The 14,824-nt window shown below is 36.0% G+C and overlaps 1 protein-coding gene across 2 annotated transcripts in view; it reads right to left on the bottom strand.

Annotated features, from left to right (window-relative positions):
- The window catches only part of Usp8 (ubiquitin specific peptidase 8), a 58,130-nt gene extending 47,595 nt beyond the window's left edge, over positions 1-10,535 (bottom strand). Inside the window, exons 1-3 of one of the 2 annotated variants that reach the window (XM_046461110.2) lie at positions 10,391-10,509; positions 9,513-9,617; positions 73-241 (exon numbers count right to left, since the gene is read on the bottom strand). In XM_046461110.2, coding sequence (XP_046317066.1) covers positions 73-176 — 104 coding nt within the window. In that variant the 5' untranslated portion in view covers positions 177-241; positions 9,513-9,617; positions 10,391-10,509. Of the gene's footprint in view, positions 1-72; positions 242-9,512; positions 9,618-10,390 lie in introns of both variants that reach the window. The other variant, XM_046461109.2, reaches the window with a different exon arrangement.
- Between the last annotated feature and the right edge of the window lie 4,289 nt (positions 10,536-14,824).

The following is a 14,824-nucleotide window of genomic DNA, read 5'->3' as shown; positions in this document are numbered from 1 at the left end:
ACTATTCATCTAACTTGAATAAGGAAATGAACTAAAATTAATGATTCAATCAAACTAGCAGAGGATACATACCTCTTAGTGCTTATTTTCTCTGGTTTAACTTCTGTCTTCTTATTGAGGTCTTTTAGTGAAGAACTGAGGTAGAGTTCCTTAGGAACTGAAGCTACAGCAGGCATGATGAATAATCTTTACTTATCCACTTTCATAATGGGTGGTGTATTTAATGAAAAATAGTTGTTTCCTGAAACAAAACAAATAATTTCACTAATTTTCCCCACTCACAATAAAGCAAAAGAGCAGTTAAAAAACTCTCGGGCTGGGTGTATGGCTTAGTAGTAGACACTTGCCTAGCATGGGCAAGGTCTTAGGTTCAAACCTATGTATAAGTAAGCAAATAAAACAAATCAACAAAAAGCTTCTAAACTGTATTTAAATGATCTTGAATATCTATTTGGGGAGTTCAAAAACATAAGGTATAAATAAACAATTTTTTTCAAATTTTCATTAAATGAATTATTTGTATCATTTTGCATTATTAGGAAATTTAGCTGTTAAATTAACCAGCAGTAAGAAGAATAAGAGTTTTTACAGTTTTCTTCTATTAAGACTACATTAATGTACAGATCACAAGTAGAGGAAATTTTCATCCAGAAATACTTTTTTCTCATTGATAATATCAGGTTATTAAAAAAAAAAAAAAAGCAAGTTGTAGGCAAGGCCATATTATACAGAGCTAGGAAAAAAAGAACATGTTTATTTCTACCAGAAAACATTAATGTACTCTAGTTTACTTTGTAAAGGTCTTTGATGTTTTGTGACTTTTTTTTGTTTCCTTGTATCTCTGGCAAATTCTGAACAGGAAGATAGAGCAGGTAGTAAAAAATGAAGATAAGAGGAAGAATGGCTAGGTATGTATCAATTTATCAATTAAGTTGTGATATGTGTGTACGCATAGCAGGTATGCTTGCAGATGGGGCAGATCAGGGGAGCTGATCTGTGTCACCAAACAAAAACTTCAAGGACCCAAATAACTTTATACAAAAATTAATGTTAAAGATAAGGCATAAGCAGCAATATAATACAATATACTATGATATCAAACTATGGAGTTATAAATAACGTACTATAAGTACAAATAATGTAATATAAGAAAAATTTAGAGAGAAAATTAAGTATGACTACAGACTACAGAGATCTTGGAAGTGATCACAAAAGAGAAAGCAGTTGATATACCAATGATAGAAAGCTTCCAATAGAGGTAAGGAACAATATGAGGAAAGAGTTAAGAAAGTAAAACATATCTTTAGAAATTAGCTGTTACAGAGAATGAACAAGATCTACTAAGCAGCAAAACCTGAAAAAATAGTCTTGAAACAGATTTTTTTAAAAAGACCTTGAATGTCACACTGAAGCATTTGCTTTGTTCTTTGAAGGTAATGAAGAGCCACAAAAAGATCTTGAAGAGAGTTATGCTATCCAAATTAACAAAGAGTACAAAATTAGGCTTAAGAGACTAGAAATAGGAAAAACACTAGTTATCTATTCCAATGATCCTAGGCAAAGATGACGAAGGTCAGAACTGGGGCAGCTGAGATGGAATGGGAGGCAGCAGATACAAGAAACACTGCAAAGGTATAATGACAGAACTTGGCAAAATGATTAGACATAAGGAAGAAAAGTACAGGGATAACATTATATCACCAAGGGTTTTGGCAAAAGCTTCTAGGAGAAAAATTATACGTTTTAAGCTGCCTTTTCTGTCCTTATTTGATTTTTGAGAAGAGTTCAACAATGTTCTCCAAAGTCCAAAGAACCAGTTGCTTCTATTTTTATTTACAAAATTGTATATGTTATACCGTGGAATTACGATGCTGGTGTTAAAAATACTTCCAGCATTGTTTTTTTTTTTTTTCCCCCTTAAAATGTTTTATTATTTATACAACCTAACACAAGTAATGAAGATACATTTAGAAGCAACATAAATTTATAAATTACAAAAAATATTTTGACATCAATCTTCACATACTACAAAGATAACACTCAATATTAGTTTGACAAATCCTAAGAATGTTTTGCTTTACATTAATGCAAATTTGTTAATTATACCATGAAAATGTACATTTAATCACTTTATTGTTAATTGATATACTTGAAAGCAACATCAGTCACTTCTTGAAGACCACTGCAAGATAACAAGCTGCAGCTGAAGACCTTCAGAGCCCAGTGTGTATGGAGCCCTGAGAGCAGTGGGGGCAGGGAAGGCAGCTTGTTGAGGACATATCTGCCACGGGTGCCATCTGGAGGAAAACAGCCAGCCATAGCACTTTCAGTAGCTAGGAACAGCAAGGCAGTGATGCCTAGGGCCAAGAAGGCAATCCAGCAACACTGGTGCCTCCCACTGACTCCCTCTCAGCTGCACAAGGGCTGCAGGGGAGGCTTGGGTGCCAGCATTGTTTTAATTGCTCTTTCACTTCCACAAGCACATGTTAATGCAGAAGTCAAACAGAGGGTAAGGTGTTTTTTTTGTTTTTTTCTTAATCAAATGAGAAAGCAAAGAAACATATCCAACCTAAACATAATTATTATGTTTTTGATGTCATCTGCATTTTGCCATTAAAGAAAACTCAATATGAACTGACATAAATAAATCAATGCCAAAATAACTAAATGAATTTCCTTATTTTGGTTGCAATAGTTTAAAACAAAGAAAAAAGTAGTAGCAATAATGGCAAGCCAACTGATTCCTATTCAAGAATACATGTTCATTAGCTACCGATGTTAATTTATGGACTCTGTTTGGATCTAGAACAAACTAAATATAATAATATAACCCAGTAACACTATGTTATGCTTCAAAAAATCAAAAATTTAAAGAAAATAAGTATATATAAGAAAAATTCTTTTAAGAACAAAAAATATTAGAGATGTGTAAATCTAACAAAGATTAAGAACACCAGCGTTAGTCTAAAAGCAAGATCCTGACAACACTGAATCTTTCCACAGATGGTAGATTAGATGACTTGAACCACAAATGATGATTAAAAAGTCTTCTCTAAAAAAAAATAAAAGTGAAAATTGAGGTTCACAGTCACTAAATTGGTCCTGATATCCTAACTGGGGCTTTACAACAGCCACTGTCAAGGTCTCAGTAACAATAAGAGTTTTGTCTTTCTTGGTCACCCACCATCTCTCCCCATAACTGCTCTTCAGACAGTTGTACTTGGTACTCAGTACTGTATCTTCTATCTTCTGAGACTCTGGCTATCTCTTAAATTTCATATAATCCACTCCACACTCTTCAATGCAAAATGACACAGAGAACTAAGTACTGATGAAATAACATTTTACAATAATCATGAAGTATTAAGAAGAGTCAATCCTCTCTCAAGATTTAATTACTGCTAGGACTGTGGCTCAGTGGCAGAGCGCTTGCCTAGCATGCGTGAGGCACTGAGTTCGATCCTCAGAACCACATAACAACAACAAAAAAAAGATTTAATTACTGCTAAAACTTCTGCCATTTTCTAAGCATACACTATGTCTAGCAATGTGCTAAATGCTTGAAGGCAGTGTTTTTAAAATCCATGACATCAAGTCAGGTGCAGTGACTCACACCTGTAATCCCAGTGACTCAGGAGGCTGAGGCAGAAGGATTGCCAAGTTCAAGGCCAGCCTTAGCAACTTAACAAGACCCTCAGCAACAACTTAATAAGAGCCTGTCTCAAAATAAAAAGTAAAAAGGGCTGGGATGTAGCTTAATGGTAAAAAGCATCTCTGGATTCTATCCTTGGCACCCCGCCAACCACAAAATTCATGACATTGCAATTAGCATTTTAAAAATATGCAAAATAGAGGGGCTGGGGATGTGGCTCAAGCAGTAGCGCGCTCGCCTGGTATGCGTGCGGCCCAGGTTCGATCCTCAGCACCACATACAAACAAAGATGTTGTGTTCGCCGAAACTAAAAAAATAAATAATAAAAATATGCAAAATAGAAAATATAGGAGTATGGCACACATAGTGAAAGGTGCTGGTACCTTTAAGAGGTAGGGCCTAGTGGGCACTTCCCTTAGAAGGTATGAGGCATGAGGGACTTGTAGGACCCCAGTGAGTCCCCAGTGTACCTCTCTGGCTCCCTGTCTCACCATGTGATCTCTCCCTCTCATACCCACTCCCAACATGTCATCCACCATAATGTGATGCAGTTAGGGAGGCCTCTGAAAGGGCCAGTGCTATGCTATTTGGACTTTTTACTGCAAAACTGTGAGCTGAACAAACCTCTCTTCTTTATAAAGTATCTGGCCTCACATTTCTCATTATAAACAGAAAACAAACTGATACAATGTGTATAAACATATGTATACAATACTGGATTAAAATATAAAATGTATTTCTTACTACAGGTTATAATTTTTTAAAACATTCTAATCTCTCTCATTACAGTAATGCTACTTCAACATCCAAAGACCAACGGAAAAGTATTTGTTAACAGTCTTGATAAAATAGGAAGCTTGTTATAGAATGTACATCAATTAAGCACATTGACCTTTTTATAGTAGCAAGACTTTCTCACCGTAGAAAACAGTGCATTGACTTACATTATAGGGCAGGCTTTTATCTTGACACTGAAGGAAAGGACTTTAAATGATTCAGACTGGCTACTTTGAATAGCACTACTCTAGGAGACACAGAGAATAGGCCTTCAGATTACGTATCTCTTTGTCTAGTTGCCAAGAACAAATTAATACTCATTAATAAGTCACAAATTAATTGTTACACTATACATTGTGACTCTAGTCACTGGAACGTCACAAGGTGAGGAAAATTCAGTATAACTAGAAAAGATAAAGCTGCTTCCAATCCAGAATGTACACTCTCATCTTTCGTGCTGGCCTTTCTTCCTTCAAAAGCCATCTTAAGTTTCACTTCTCTGTCCCTGAAGGTTCCAGCTCCTGGAGTTCACTGTTTGGTCTGACCCCTAAACTGCTTGTTATCTGTATTGTTCCTTCAGTGTGGTATTTGGACCAAAGGACAAGTATGCGGACATGATGAGGCAGAGACAGAAACTGGCCCCAAAGATAAAATTTAACTAAGAACAGAGTGAGAAAAGAGGGCATTTCAAAAGAGAAACACCATGAACAAAGATACAAAATCAGAAATTAGAACAGGAGAAAAATGAGGTATACTGTAGAAATTATTGAGAAATAATCAATTGGATCAAAGGAATCCACTGATGTCTTTGTATCCCTGGCACCTACCTAGGTAGTCCTCACTGTCAACACTTAATAACTGTTAGGTAACAATAATAATTAAATTATATTAGATAAGGAGATAGTAACATTGTGGAGGACTTTTGAAGCCATCCAAAACTGTTTAACTCAGGAGGCAATAAAAGCCAGTTCTTGATGAAAAAAATATTCTCAGTGTGGTCAAATCGGAGATTATGCAAGTTGTATTCAAAACAGACAGGAACAAGGATACTATGGAAAAGAACAGCTAGAAGACTACTGCAGGAAAAAAAGACAAAAAGGCAGAAACATGCTTTGGTAGAATACTGATTAAAATGAGTATTGTGTTTTGCTTACAGACAGATAAGCTCAATATCTCCCTCCCTCTCCCCGCCCCTTTTTTCCTCCCCTGTGAAACGTGAAGAAGGTAATGCTGTAAACAAAAATGAATAATACTGTAGGTTAAAAACTGATCTGTTTATAGCAGCATTTCTCAACCTAATAAAATTGACACTTTAAACCAGATAAAACTGTTGTAGGAGGTTGCTCTGTAGAGTGTAAGATGCTGGTAGCATCCCTCCTCTTCCCATTAAAGCTAATACCCAAAAGTCTCTGGACACTGCCAAACATCCCCTGAGAGGTACATTACCCCCAAGAAAGAACCACTGATTTACAGGAAAGTACATAATGATAAAGAGAATGGTGTCTAAAGAAAGATGGCTTGACACAGGTATAAATATGTAATTAATTACAAAGCAGTTGAAAGACCAGACATTAAATCTGTGCATCAACTATTAAGGCACTAATGTTAATTTTTATAATCCAAATTATTTGGGAAATGATGAAGTAGTGACACTGAAATGAAGCTATCTAGGATTTGGTTTAGAACAATTCTATTTTCTTCATTTTTTGTATAGTATATTTTAAAACTTCTATAGTACTTTTAAAAACATGGACATCAGCTGAGTAGACATGGTGGTGCATTCCTGTAGTCCCAGCTATTCAGAAGGCTTAGGCAGGAGGATCACTTGAACTCAGGGGTGGAGGCAACCTTGGCAACATAGCAAGATCCTCATCTCAAAAAAAAAAAAAAAAAAAAAAGAAGAAAAACATTTTTAAAAAACAAGTAAAACAGACATCATATATAGTAGTAACAAAAATCAGGAGAATAAATCATCAAGGAAATGAGCTGTTTCTATTCAGCTGACAATTTACTTGAAGGATCCAGAACTGGTGAGTCTAAAGGAAAAAATATTCAGAAAAAAAAAGCAGGAGTCATTACAATGAAGGAAAATCAGGAAAGTGCAATATCATGGAAACCAAGGAAAGACAATTCCAAACAAAAGTTTTACTGAGTTCTTAAAATACTAAGGGGGGGAAAATAAGAGTGAAATAACTATCCCTAGGTCTAATCACAAACAACATAAACAAATTTAAATATAGTAAACATTTAGGCATTATGGTAAACATTACTATTCAACGAGGTGCAATGTTGAGCGCTACAAAGAATACAAAAATATATACATATATACCATAGAGTTTCTACCCCTTACTATGAAAGACAAGTAAATAATGGTAATGCTTAGTGCCAAAATACAGGAACTAGCAAACCAACTTAAAATCTGATTAGGGACCATTCCTAGAAACAGAAGATTTTCTAAATTAGATGTCTGTCTACACTTAAAACTTTAATCCATTTCTTTTATCTTCTCCTTCGTTATTTGCTCATTTTTTTAATTTAATGTGTGTTTTTTTCTGAAGAGGAGGCTACTGGGAATTGAACCCAGGTGCACCCTACCGCTGAGTTACACCCCCAGCCTTATTAATTTTATTTTGAAACAGAGTCTAAATTGCCCAGGATGGCTTCAAACTTGCAGTCCTCCTGCCTCAGCCTCCCAAGTAGCTGAGATTACAGGTGTTTGCCACTATGCCCTGCTGCCCAATTTTTTAAAATAGCTGCAAAATAGGTAAGTAGGGAACCATACCCCACTATGTACCAAAAAAAGGAGTGGGGGAGAATAAAAGAAAGGAAAGAAAATGATATGGCTGTTAGTCCTAGTTATACATTAAAATCACCTTGAGAACTTTTAAAAAACATTGAGGCCCAGATCCTACCCCTCAACAGTTAAGTCAGAATCTTCAGGGAGGGGCTCTACACATAGATATTATAAAAAAGCTCCCCGGGTGAATTCTAATGTTCAGCCAAGACTAAGAACCATGAACATAAAGAAAAGATAGCAACAAATATTTCTAGAAGCAACAATAGGAAGATGACAACTTATTTCCAACTGAAATCAGCATCTTAAATCATATACTCTCCAACCTAATAAAAGAATGAAATCCTTTTCATTTAAAGATTCTGTATTGAGAAATTAAAATAAGAGCTCCAGGAGTCCTACGCCTATAACTTTTTTCAGACTGAGTTATTTTGAAAATAGTATTACAATATGTAACAATTTCATTTCACTATAATAGAAAGACATGTATATTTGCTCATTATTGGTATGTTCCAGAGAGTTCAGTCTTACAAAAAAACTAAAGTACAGGTACTGTGTTAGTCAAGAGATGAGACTTAGTTAACATTGACTTAATTCACTGTATATCAGTACTGTTTCACTTGAATTAGTATGATTTTAAGTACAGAATTCCAAATACATTTAATATAAAATTTTACCATTTACCACTAATACATTTAATACTAAGGGAATGTTGTAGGTCTTAGTTTTTATTTTCCATTCATTAATCGCATGTTGTTTAGCAAATTCCTTAAATTCCCCTAACCCACACACTACATTTCCAGTTTACTTGTATCTGCAAAATGAAATAAAAACAATCTCTCTGCTTCTATAGGATTGCCATCTGTATTGAGTTAAAATATATATAGAAAAATTTTCTTTGAAAATTTTTAATATGCCACAAAGATATAAAGCACTATGATTAAAGAAATTAAAAGTGTACCTTATTCTTCATTGACTATAGAAATCTAAATATAAGTCCAATACAACCTTGTCATCAAAATTACAGTGAGCTAAATGAAGATGGCCACAAATTCTTTGGTATTTTTTGCTTCAAAAGGTAGGAATCTGGCTGTGGGTATAACTTAGTAGTATAGTGCTTGCCTATTAAGTGCAATGCCCTGGGTTCCCCAGCAACACCAAGGGAAAAAAAAAAAAAAAAGGCAGGCATGTGGGGAGTCTATCATCTGATGGGGACACAGCTCTTTGGTTGCTTTAACTAGTAGAGTATATTGGAAATACTGCTGTGACAATTTCTAGGTCCAGGCTTTTAAGATATTAGCAGCTTATTCTTCCTGTCTTCAAACATGTATTCTTGGACTCCAGCAATCATGCTGTAAGAGGTTCAAGACACACTAAGAAGTTATGTGTAGGCACACCAGTTGAACTCCAACCAACATCAATTGCCATCCATGTGAGTGAGCCAGAAATCCAGTTGAGATTTCAGGTTAACTCCAACCCTAGCAACTTATTTGACTACAAATTCATGAAACCCTAAGTGAGAATAACCTAAGGCCAGTCAGCCACAAAAAACATGAGATACTAAATTGTAGTTTTAAGCTACTGTTTTTGAGTGACTTATGATGCAGCAAAAGGCAACTGGAATAATAGTGAAACTTCTTCCTTTCTTTACTGAAACAGGGTCTCATTTTTTTTGTCCAGGATGGCCTTGAATCTTGTAGCTAGAACATAAAATACATTTTTTTCAAATGTTTCCTTAATTATATTTAATTTTATTAGCAACTAATATTTGCATGGGCTCTTTTCCTTTGACTTCTACAAAAATGACTTCATTTTCATATAGAAAACCATATAATAAAGTCAAATGCTAGATATTTTATTTAAAAAATTTGATATGCTGACTTTATTTTTCAAGTATCTTGCTTTAAGAAGTCATTCTGGTTCTTTCCCACTATGTACACATCAATAAACAAATGCCCATGATAATTAATAAAGTTCAAGTAAATATATTTTAAAATGTTTTTCAAAGCACCTTTAAAATATTTTTGTTTTTCTTATGCCGTTTTCCCAAATAAAATACATGTCCATGTAAAATTCTATTAATGACAGATGTGTGGCAGGATTCTTACTAATTTTAAAGATACACCTAATGTGTCACAAGAAGAGGAATACATTATTTCACCCAGCCATACCAGTTTGATAAAAATATACAACAACTGCCATCACCTTATTGTAATGATGAGAAACTATCATGAATGACACTCAACAATGAATCTTCAACAGACTCGGATGAAATGAAAATTTGCTTACACTGCAAAGCCGCAGAACAAGTCTACAACAGGAACACTTCTTAACAATTATCACTTGGCATCTTTAATGCAGCAAGATATATACAGAAATAAGGATGCTCTGCAGCTTCAAAAAAAAAAAAAAGAGTAAACCTTCTCTAGTAGACATCTCTTTGATCTGAAACCCTTAAAGCACTTAACAAATATTAAATTCCTGAGGCTCTACAACACCTCTGAGAGTCAGGTAAATATTTTGTGAGTGATTAAGTGACTTAATCAAGGTCACAAGGATAAACTGGAGGAAATAAACCTAGGAGTGTAGTCTGCAGCTTTATGTATAAATACATAACTGCAATCCAGGATTCTAATAATTTCCTCGGTACAGTAGAGGTGAAATTAACTTGTCCGTGACACAATCTAGGATATTAGGCATATTTTCTAAAGAAATCCTTCTGCTAGAGGAAGTCAGTTTTAACTCTGATTAGCTTATTAAACTCATGCTTTCACTTCACTAAAACCAAGTGTGGCTGGGGCACAGGAAGAATTTGCAAACTGTCAGGGGTTGTAGTAAGGCCTGGGATTGTAGATACACAGAAAAAAAAAATCAGAAAACGGAGTAATGGGGAAAGAGGTCAAAATTGGGTCTTAGTGTCCATGCGAAAGAAGAAATGGCCAAGGCCACCTTCTGAGACCGGAAAACCACACGAAACTTTCTGGGCAACCTAGGTGGGCAGCTGGAAATGTTAGAGGTTGGGCCTTTCCTTTACCAGCCAGTTCTTGGGGTCGTCCCTCCGCGGGCAGGGCTAATCTCCCTGGTGACCAACAGCTGGTGGAAGGGTAGAAGGTTCACCGAGGACGAATCCCCATTAAACAAAGGCCAGAGACCTGACCTGCACTCACCGTAGCGCCGGGCGTACTTCACGAACGCCGGCCTCCCTGCCACAGGCCCATCTCCCAACAAACCGAGGAGAACTAGCCTTCGCTATCCCGACGGAAACCAGCCCAGCTCATCCCCTTTTCCCGATTTGCATTGCGTGGCGACGCGTCGCGTCCCTAAACGTCACTGTGGGGCGGAGCTTCGCGTGCGTGGCCGTGGCTCCGCCCTTCCCCCCGCCCCGCCTCTGCCAGTGAGGCCTGCGCTGGAGGGCGCGGAAGGACTCCGGACATTCTGGGTCGTGAACGTCAGCGGATGCCCTCAACAGCATCGGCACCTCGTTTCCAGGAATTCGCCCTAATGTCACTTCTCATCTTGGGTCTTGCGGCGGACGAAGCTGTGTTCTTGCATCTTTACGAATTTTTCTCAGTTTGAAAATTAGAAAAAACTAGAAAGGGGGATTTGAATCACCCGATATTTTGGCTAAACATTCCCGAAGCCAAGCTGTGATGGGAGAAGAACAGGCTTGATCCTAAAACACTGTCATGTACGCACTTAAGTCACGTAAATGCCCTGTCTTAAAAAAACAAAAGAGTTCTTAACTTTCTGACCGAGATAACTGCAGAAAAAGGTGATTGGATGCTCCGATTATCTGTTAACATAAAGTTGCTTGAAATGGACCTGCTGGCCGTGGTCACTAAGTTCCCCAGCCAGGTGTCCCATGATGGGAAATCTGGAAGAAGAAGTCTACTAAATGTCTTTAGTGAAACCGTCCTAGATATGTGTTCAAAACTGTAACGAATAAATAGAAGCACCCAGCCCAACAGTGTTTCACATATAATAGTCTTTCAATAAATGTTAATTTTCTTTACATTACAATGAAATACATGCAAAAATATATTTCTGTCTCTCTCTTTTTAAAACCTAAGCTATACACTACTTGCCCCAAACATGCAAGACTTATGATCATAAGAAATAAACAGTAATACCTGGGACTGGTGAATAAACAAAGTCTTAGATTTTTGATAACTAAGTGAAAACATGCACTTGTCTTTTGAGGGTGGGTCTTAAAATAAGGTTTTCCCCCCACTCTGTTGAATACTTCTTGGATTTAGATAAGCAAAGAAATATCTAGATCTGAGTTTGAAAGTAGATAGCAAACAAAAATTTGGAGTGCCCTGATAATCTGAGGGTGAGGATGGCAGGAATGTGAGGCGAAAAAGGAAGAGAGAAGCTATTAGAGTGAATAAATCAATAGGAAAGGATCCCAGAAACATTCAATAAATAGGACTCTAATAATCACCTACAGTTATTTTTGTTGTTTTGATGTAAATGCTGAAATTACCCCCAGTAAGTGGAATTCCCCCACTTCCCTAAAACCTCAAATTTGATAAAATACAAGTTACTTGCTGAGGTTTTGAGAAAACAGGAAAAGGTCCACATGTGTGTGGGTCAACACGTGTAAAACAGAAACCAGGCACCAGATAGATAAGATGATTCCAAAACTGAGCTTAGGTAATGAAAGTAGAAAGAACAAGAATATTATTAAGTAATTCACAGAAATCTCAGAGTGGGCTTTGAACATGTCATTTGTGGAATAAGCATTCTTAAGAAACAAGATGAAACTGTGCTAATTGAATTGAATTATAGAACCCAGATCTTTTTCAAATATTTATTGTAACAATCCAGACAACAGTATCTATGGCACCTAAAGTCTAAGTGGTCACTGACTGTTCAAAAAATATGGTCTGTATATTGATCATTGCTTTCCTTCACTAGTCCAAAGCTGGTTCATCCTTCATTCATTTAACACACATTTACTTAGTGCGTGTTCTATCCAGGCATTGTTTTAAATTGACAATATAAAATCCTTGGTCAACAAAAGAGCTATCTTGCATTTTAGTGGGGGACACATAATTAACAAATTGCATATATATCATGTTGAGTTAAGTACTAGCCAGGCACAGGGGGGCACATGCCTGTAATCCCAGCAGCTTGGGAGACTGAGGCAGGAGGATTGTGAGTTCAAAGCCAGCCTCAGCAAAAGTGAGATTCTGTTTCTAAACAAAATACAGAATAGGGCTGGAAATGTGGCTCAGTGGTTGAGTGCCCCTGAGTTCAATCCCAGGTACCCCCCCACACACAAAAAAAGAGTTAAGTACTAAAAATAAAAATAAACCAGTCTAAAGGGCCCTTAATGACAGTAGTGTTTTTGATGGAATTGTCAATGAAGGCCCCACTGAAAAAGTGATATTTCTATAGAACCTTGGGTAAGAAAGGGAACAAGCCATGGATGCATGTGAGACAAGAGCTTTCAAGAAGTGAGGCAGAAGAAGTTGGGTATGCTGGAGGAACAGCACAGAAGCCATAGTTCTGGCACAGAGAGATCATGATAGGAGAAGATCTCAGAGGGGTTGGGAGTGAGTGGAGTACAGACTATATAGGAACTTTTAGGTAACTAAAACATGTTTATTAAGAATAACATATTCTAGGGCTGGGGATGTGGCTCAAGCGGTAACGCGCTTGCCTGGCATGCGCGGGGCGCTGGGTTCAATCCTCAACACCACATAAAAATAAAAGTTCTGTGTACACTGAAAAATGAAAAATAAATATTAAAAAATTCTCTCTCTTTAAAAAAGAATAACATATTCTATATATTGTGTTCACCTACAACTAAAAATAATTAAATTTAAAAAAGAATAACATAAGTGATTCACATTGTAATAGTTTAAGAAAATTAACTTTTATGCATGTATACAATTTACATTATATACACATTTTCACATCAATTTTTTTAAGCCAAAGCATAAGTATCCTGTGATTCTTTTAACTAATCACAATTTTTCTGATTTTCCGGTTTTTATTTCCTAAAACCATAATGACTATCAATATTAAAAAACTTCCATTTTTTCTACAGTACTGGGATTGAACCCAAGGGTGCTCTACCACTGAACTACATACGCAGCCCTTTGTACTTTTTATTTTGTATTTTATTTTCTTTGTAAATTGCTGAAGCTGGCCTCAAACTTGTGATTTCCTGCTTTAGCCTCCCGAATTTCTGGATACAGGAGTGTACCACCATGATTGACTCAGACAAATTAATTTAACAGAGTTTATTTAAGTTTATTTAAGTTTATTTTGAGTATTCATGAATCAGGTAATACTCAAAAGGATTCATGAATCAGGTAATACTCAAAATCAGAACAGATTCAAAGAGCTCCATTTCAACAACATAAGCAGTGTGCTTTTGTAGGAACATGGAAATAAAGAAAAGAACTTATTTTATTGGCTACAGACATTTATTTCATTTGGGTATGATTTGGTGGAAAGTTCCTAGTTATAGAACAAACAGCTAGTTGGCTTTTGGTGATTGGCTGAAGGTCTATTTAGGTTGTTTTTCCCCCCCTAATTTAATTAATTACAAGGAATAACTCTAAGTTAAATTTTGGCTTGCTTGTGTTAGGGTGCTGAAACAACCCCAAGCTAAAGGACTTCTGTCTACTTTGTTTTAATACCACATTGGGCCAGTTGTGTGACCCATCAAACATTTTATCTTTAGGGGCTGCATCACCAGGTAAATAAATGGTGGCTAGCTGGGCTCTTCATCTGGATGTCAAGCCCCAAGTTTAAGAAATTGCCATTCTTCATGAGGGTTCTTTTCAGCCATTATTTTAACTTAACTTGTGAAAAAAAAAATCTATGAAATCACTAGTTAGGGTAACACGAGTTCTACTTTTTAATATAAAGTTATATTTCTAATTGGCTTAAACTTACCTCAATAATGTTTTAGAGATGCCCCTAATTCAATGATTTCAGGAGTTAATGAACAACTATATTGACCTTTTCATCCATTCATGATATAACAGACTTAGGTCTTTTTTCTTCTGCCTGTTTTTTTTTTTTTTTTAAATCTAGATTGAAGAGTTCTAATGTGGTTATGAAGTTCTTCAGGGGTTCCTCATTCCAGTGATTACTTTGCCTTCTTCTGGATCTTCTCTGCTTCCATTAGATTTTCCTCACAGATATAATATTCAGAATACAATGATACAAATGAAGATGGACATTGTTTTATTCCAATAATAGAAAGTTTACAGTTTGGTGACAATATCACAAATTTTTCTCCTACTTGACAGAAATCAAAGAATTCCTTAGCTTCTTGAGAATGGTCTCCAAATTTTGTGAAACTAAAATTAACTAATTAAAAACAGAATTCCATTCAATAGACACAGGAACTGTCATACCATATGTGTTGTATTGAGGTCATAGGATTAATACATATATTTACACAATTTTTATATACAAGTTGGGCATTCCTTAATCTAAAAATTGAAATCTGGAGTTCTCCACAATCAAAAACTTTTTGAGTGCCAACATAATGCGACAATTGAAAAATTCCACACCTAACCTCATATTATGGGGTTGCAGTTAGAACACAGGCATACTAAAAGTATTGCATAAAA

This window comes from Marmota monax, unplaced genomic scaffold (genome assembly GCF_021218885.2).
Source record: "Marmota monax isolate L192 unplaced genomic scaffold, Marmota_monax_Labrador192_F-V1.1 WCK01_AAM20220418_F8-fsc00001, whole genome shotgun sequence".
In the NCBI taxonomy this organism is placed as follows: Eukaryota; Metazoa; Chordata; class Mammalia; order Rodentia; family Sciuridae; genus Marmota; species Marmota monax.
Note: the sequence above shows the minus strand (reverse complement) of the source record. Positions and strands in the feature narration are given on the sequence as shown.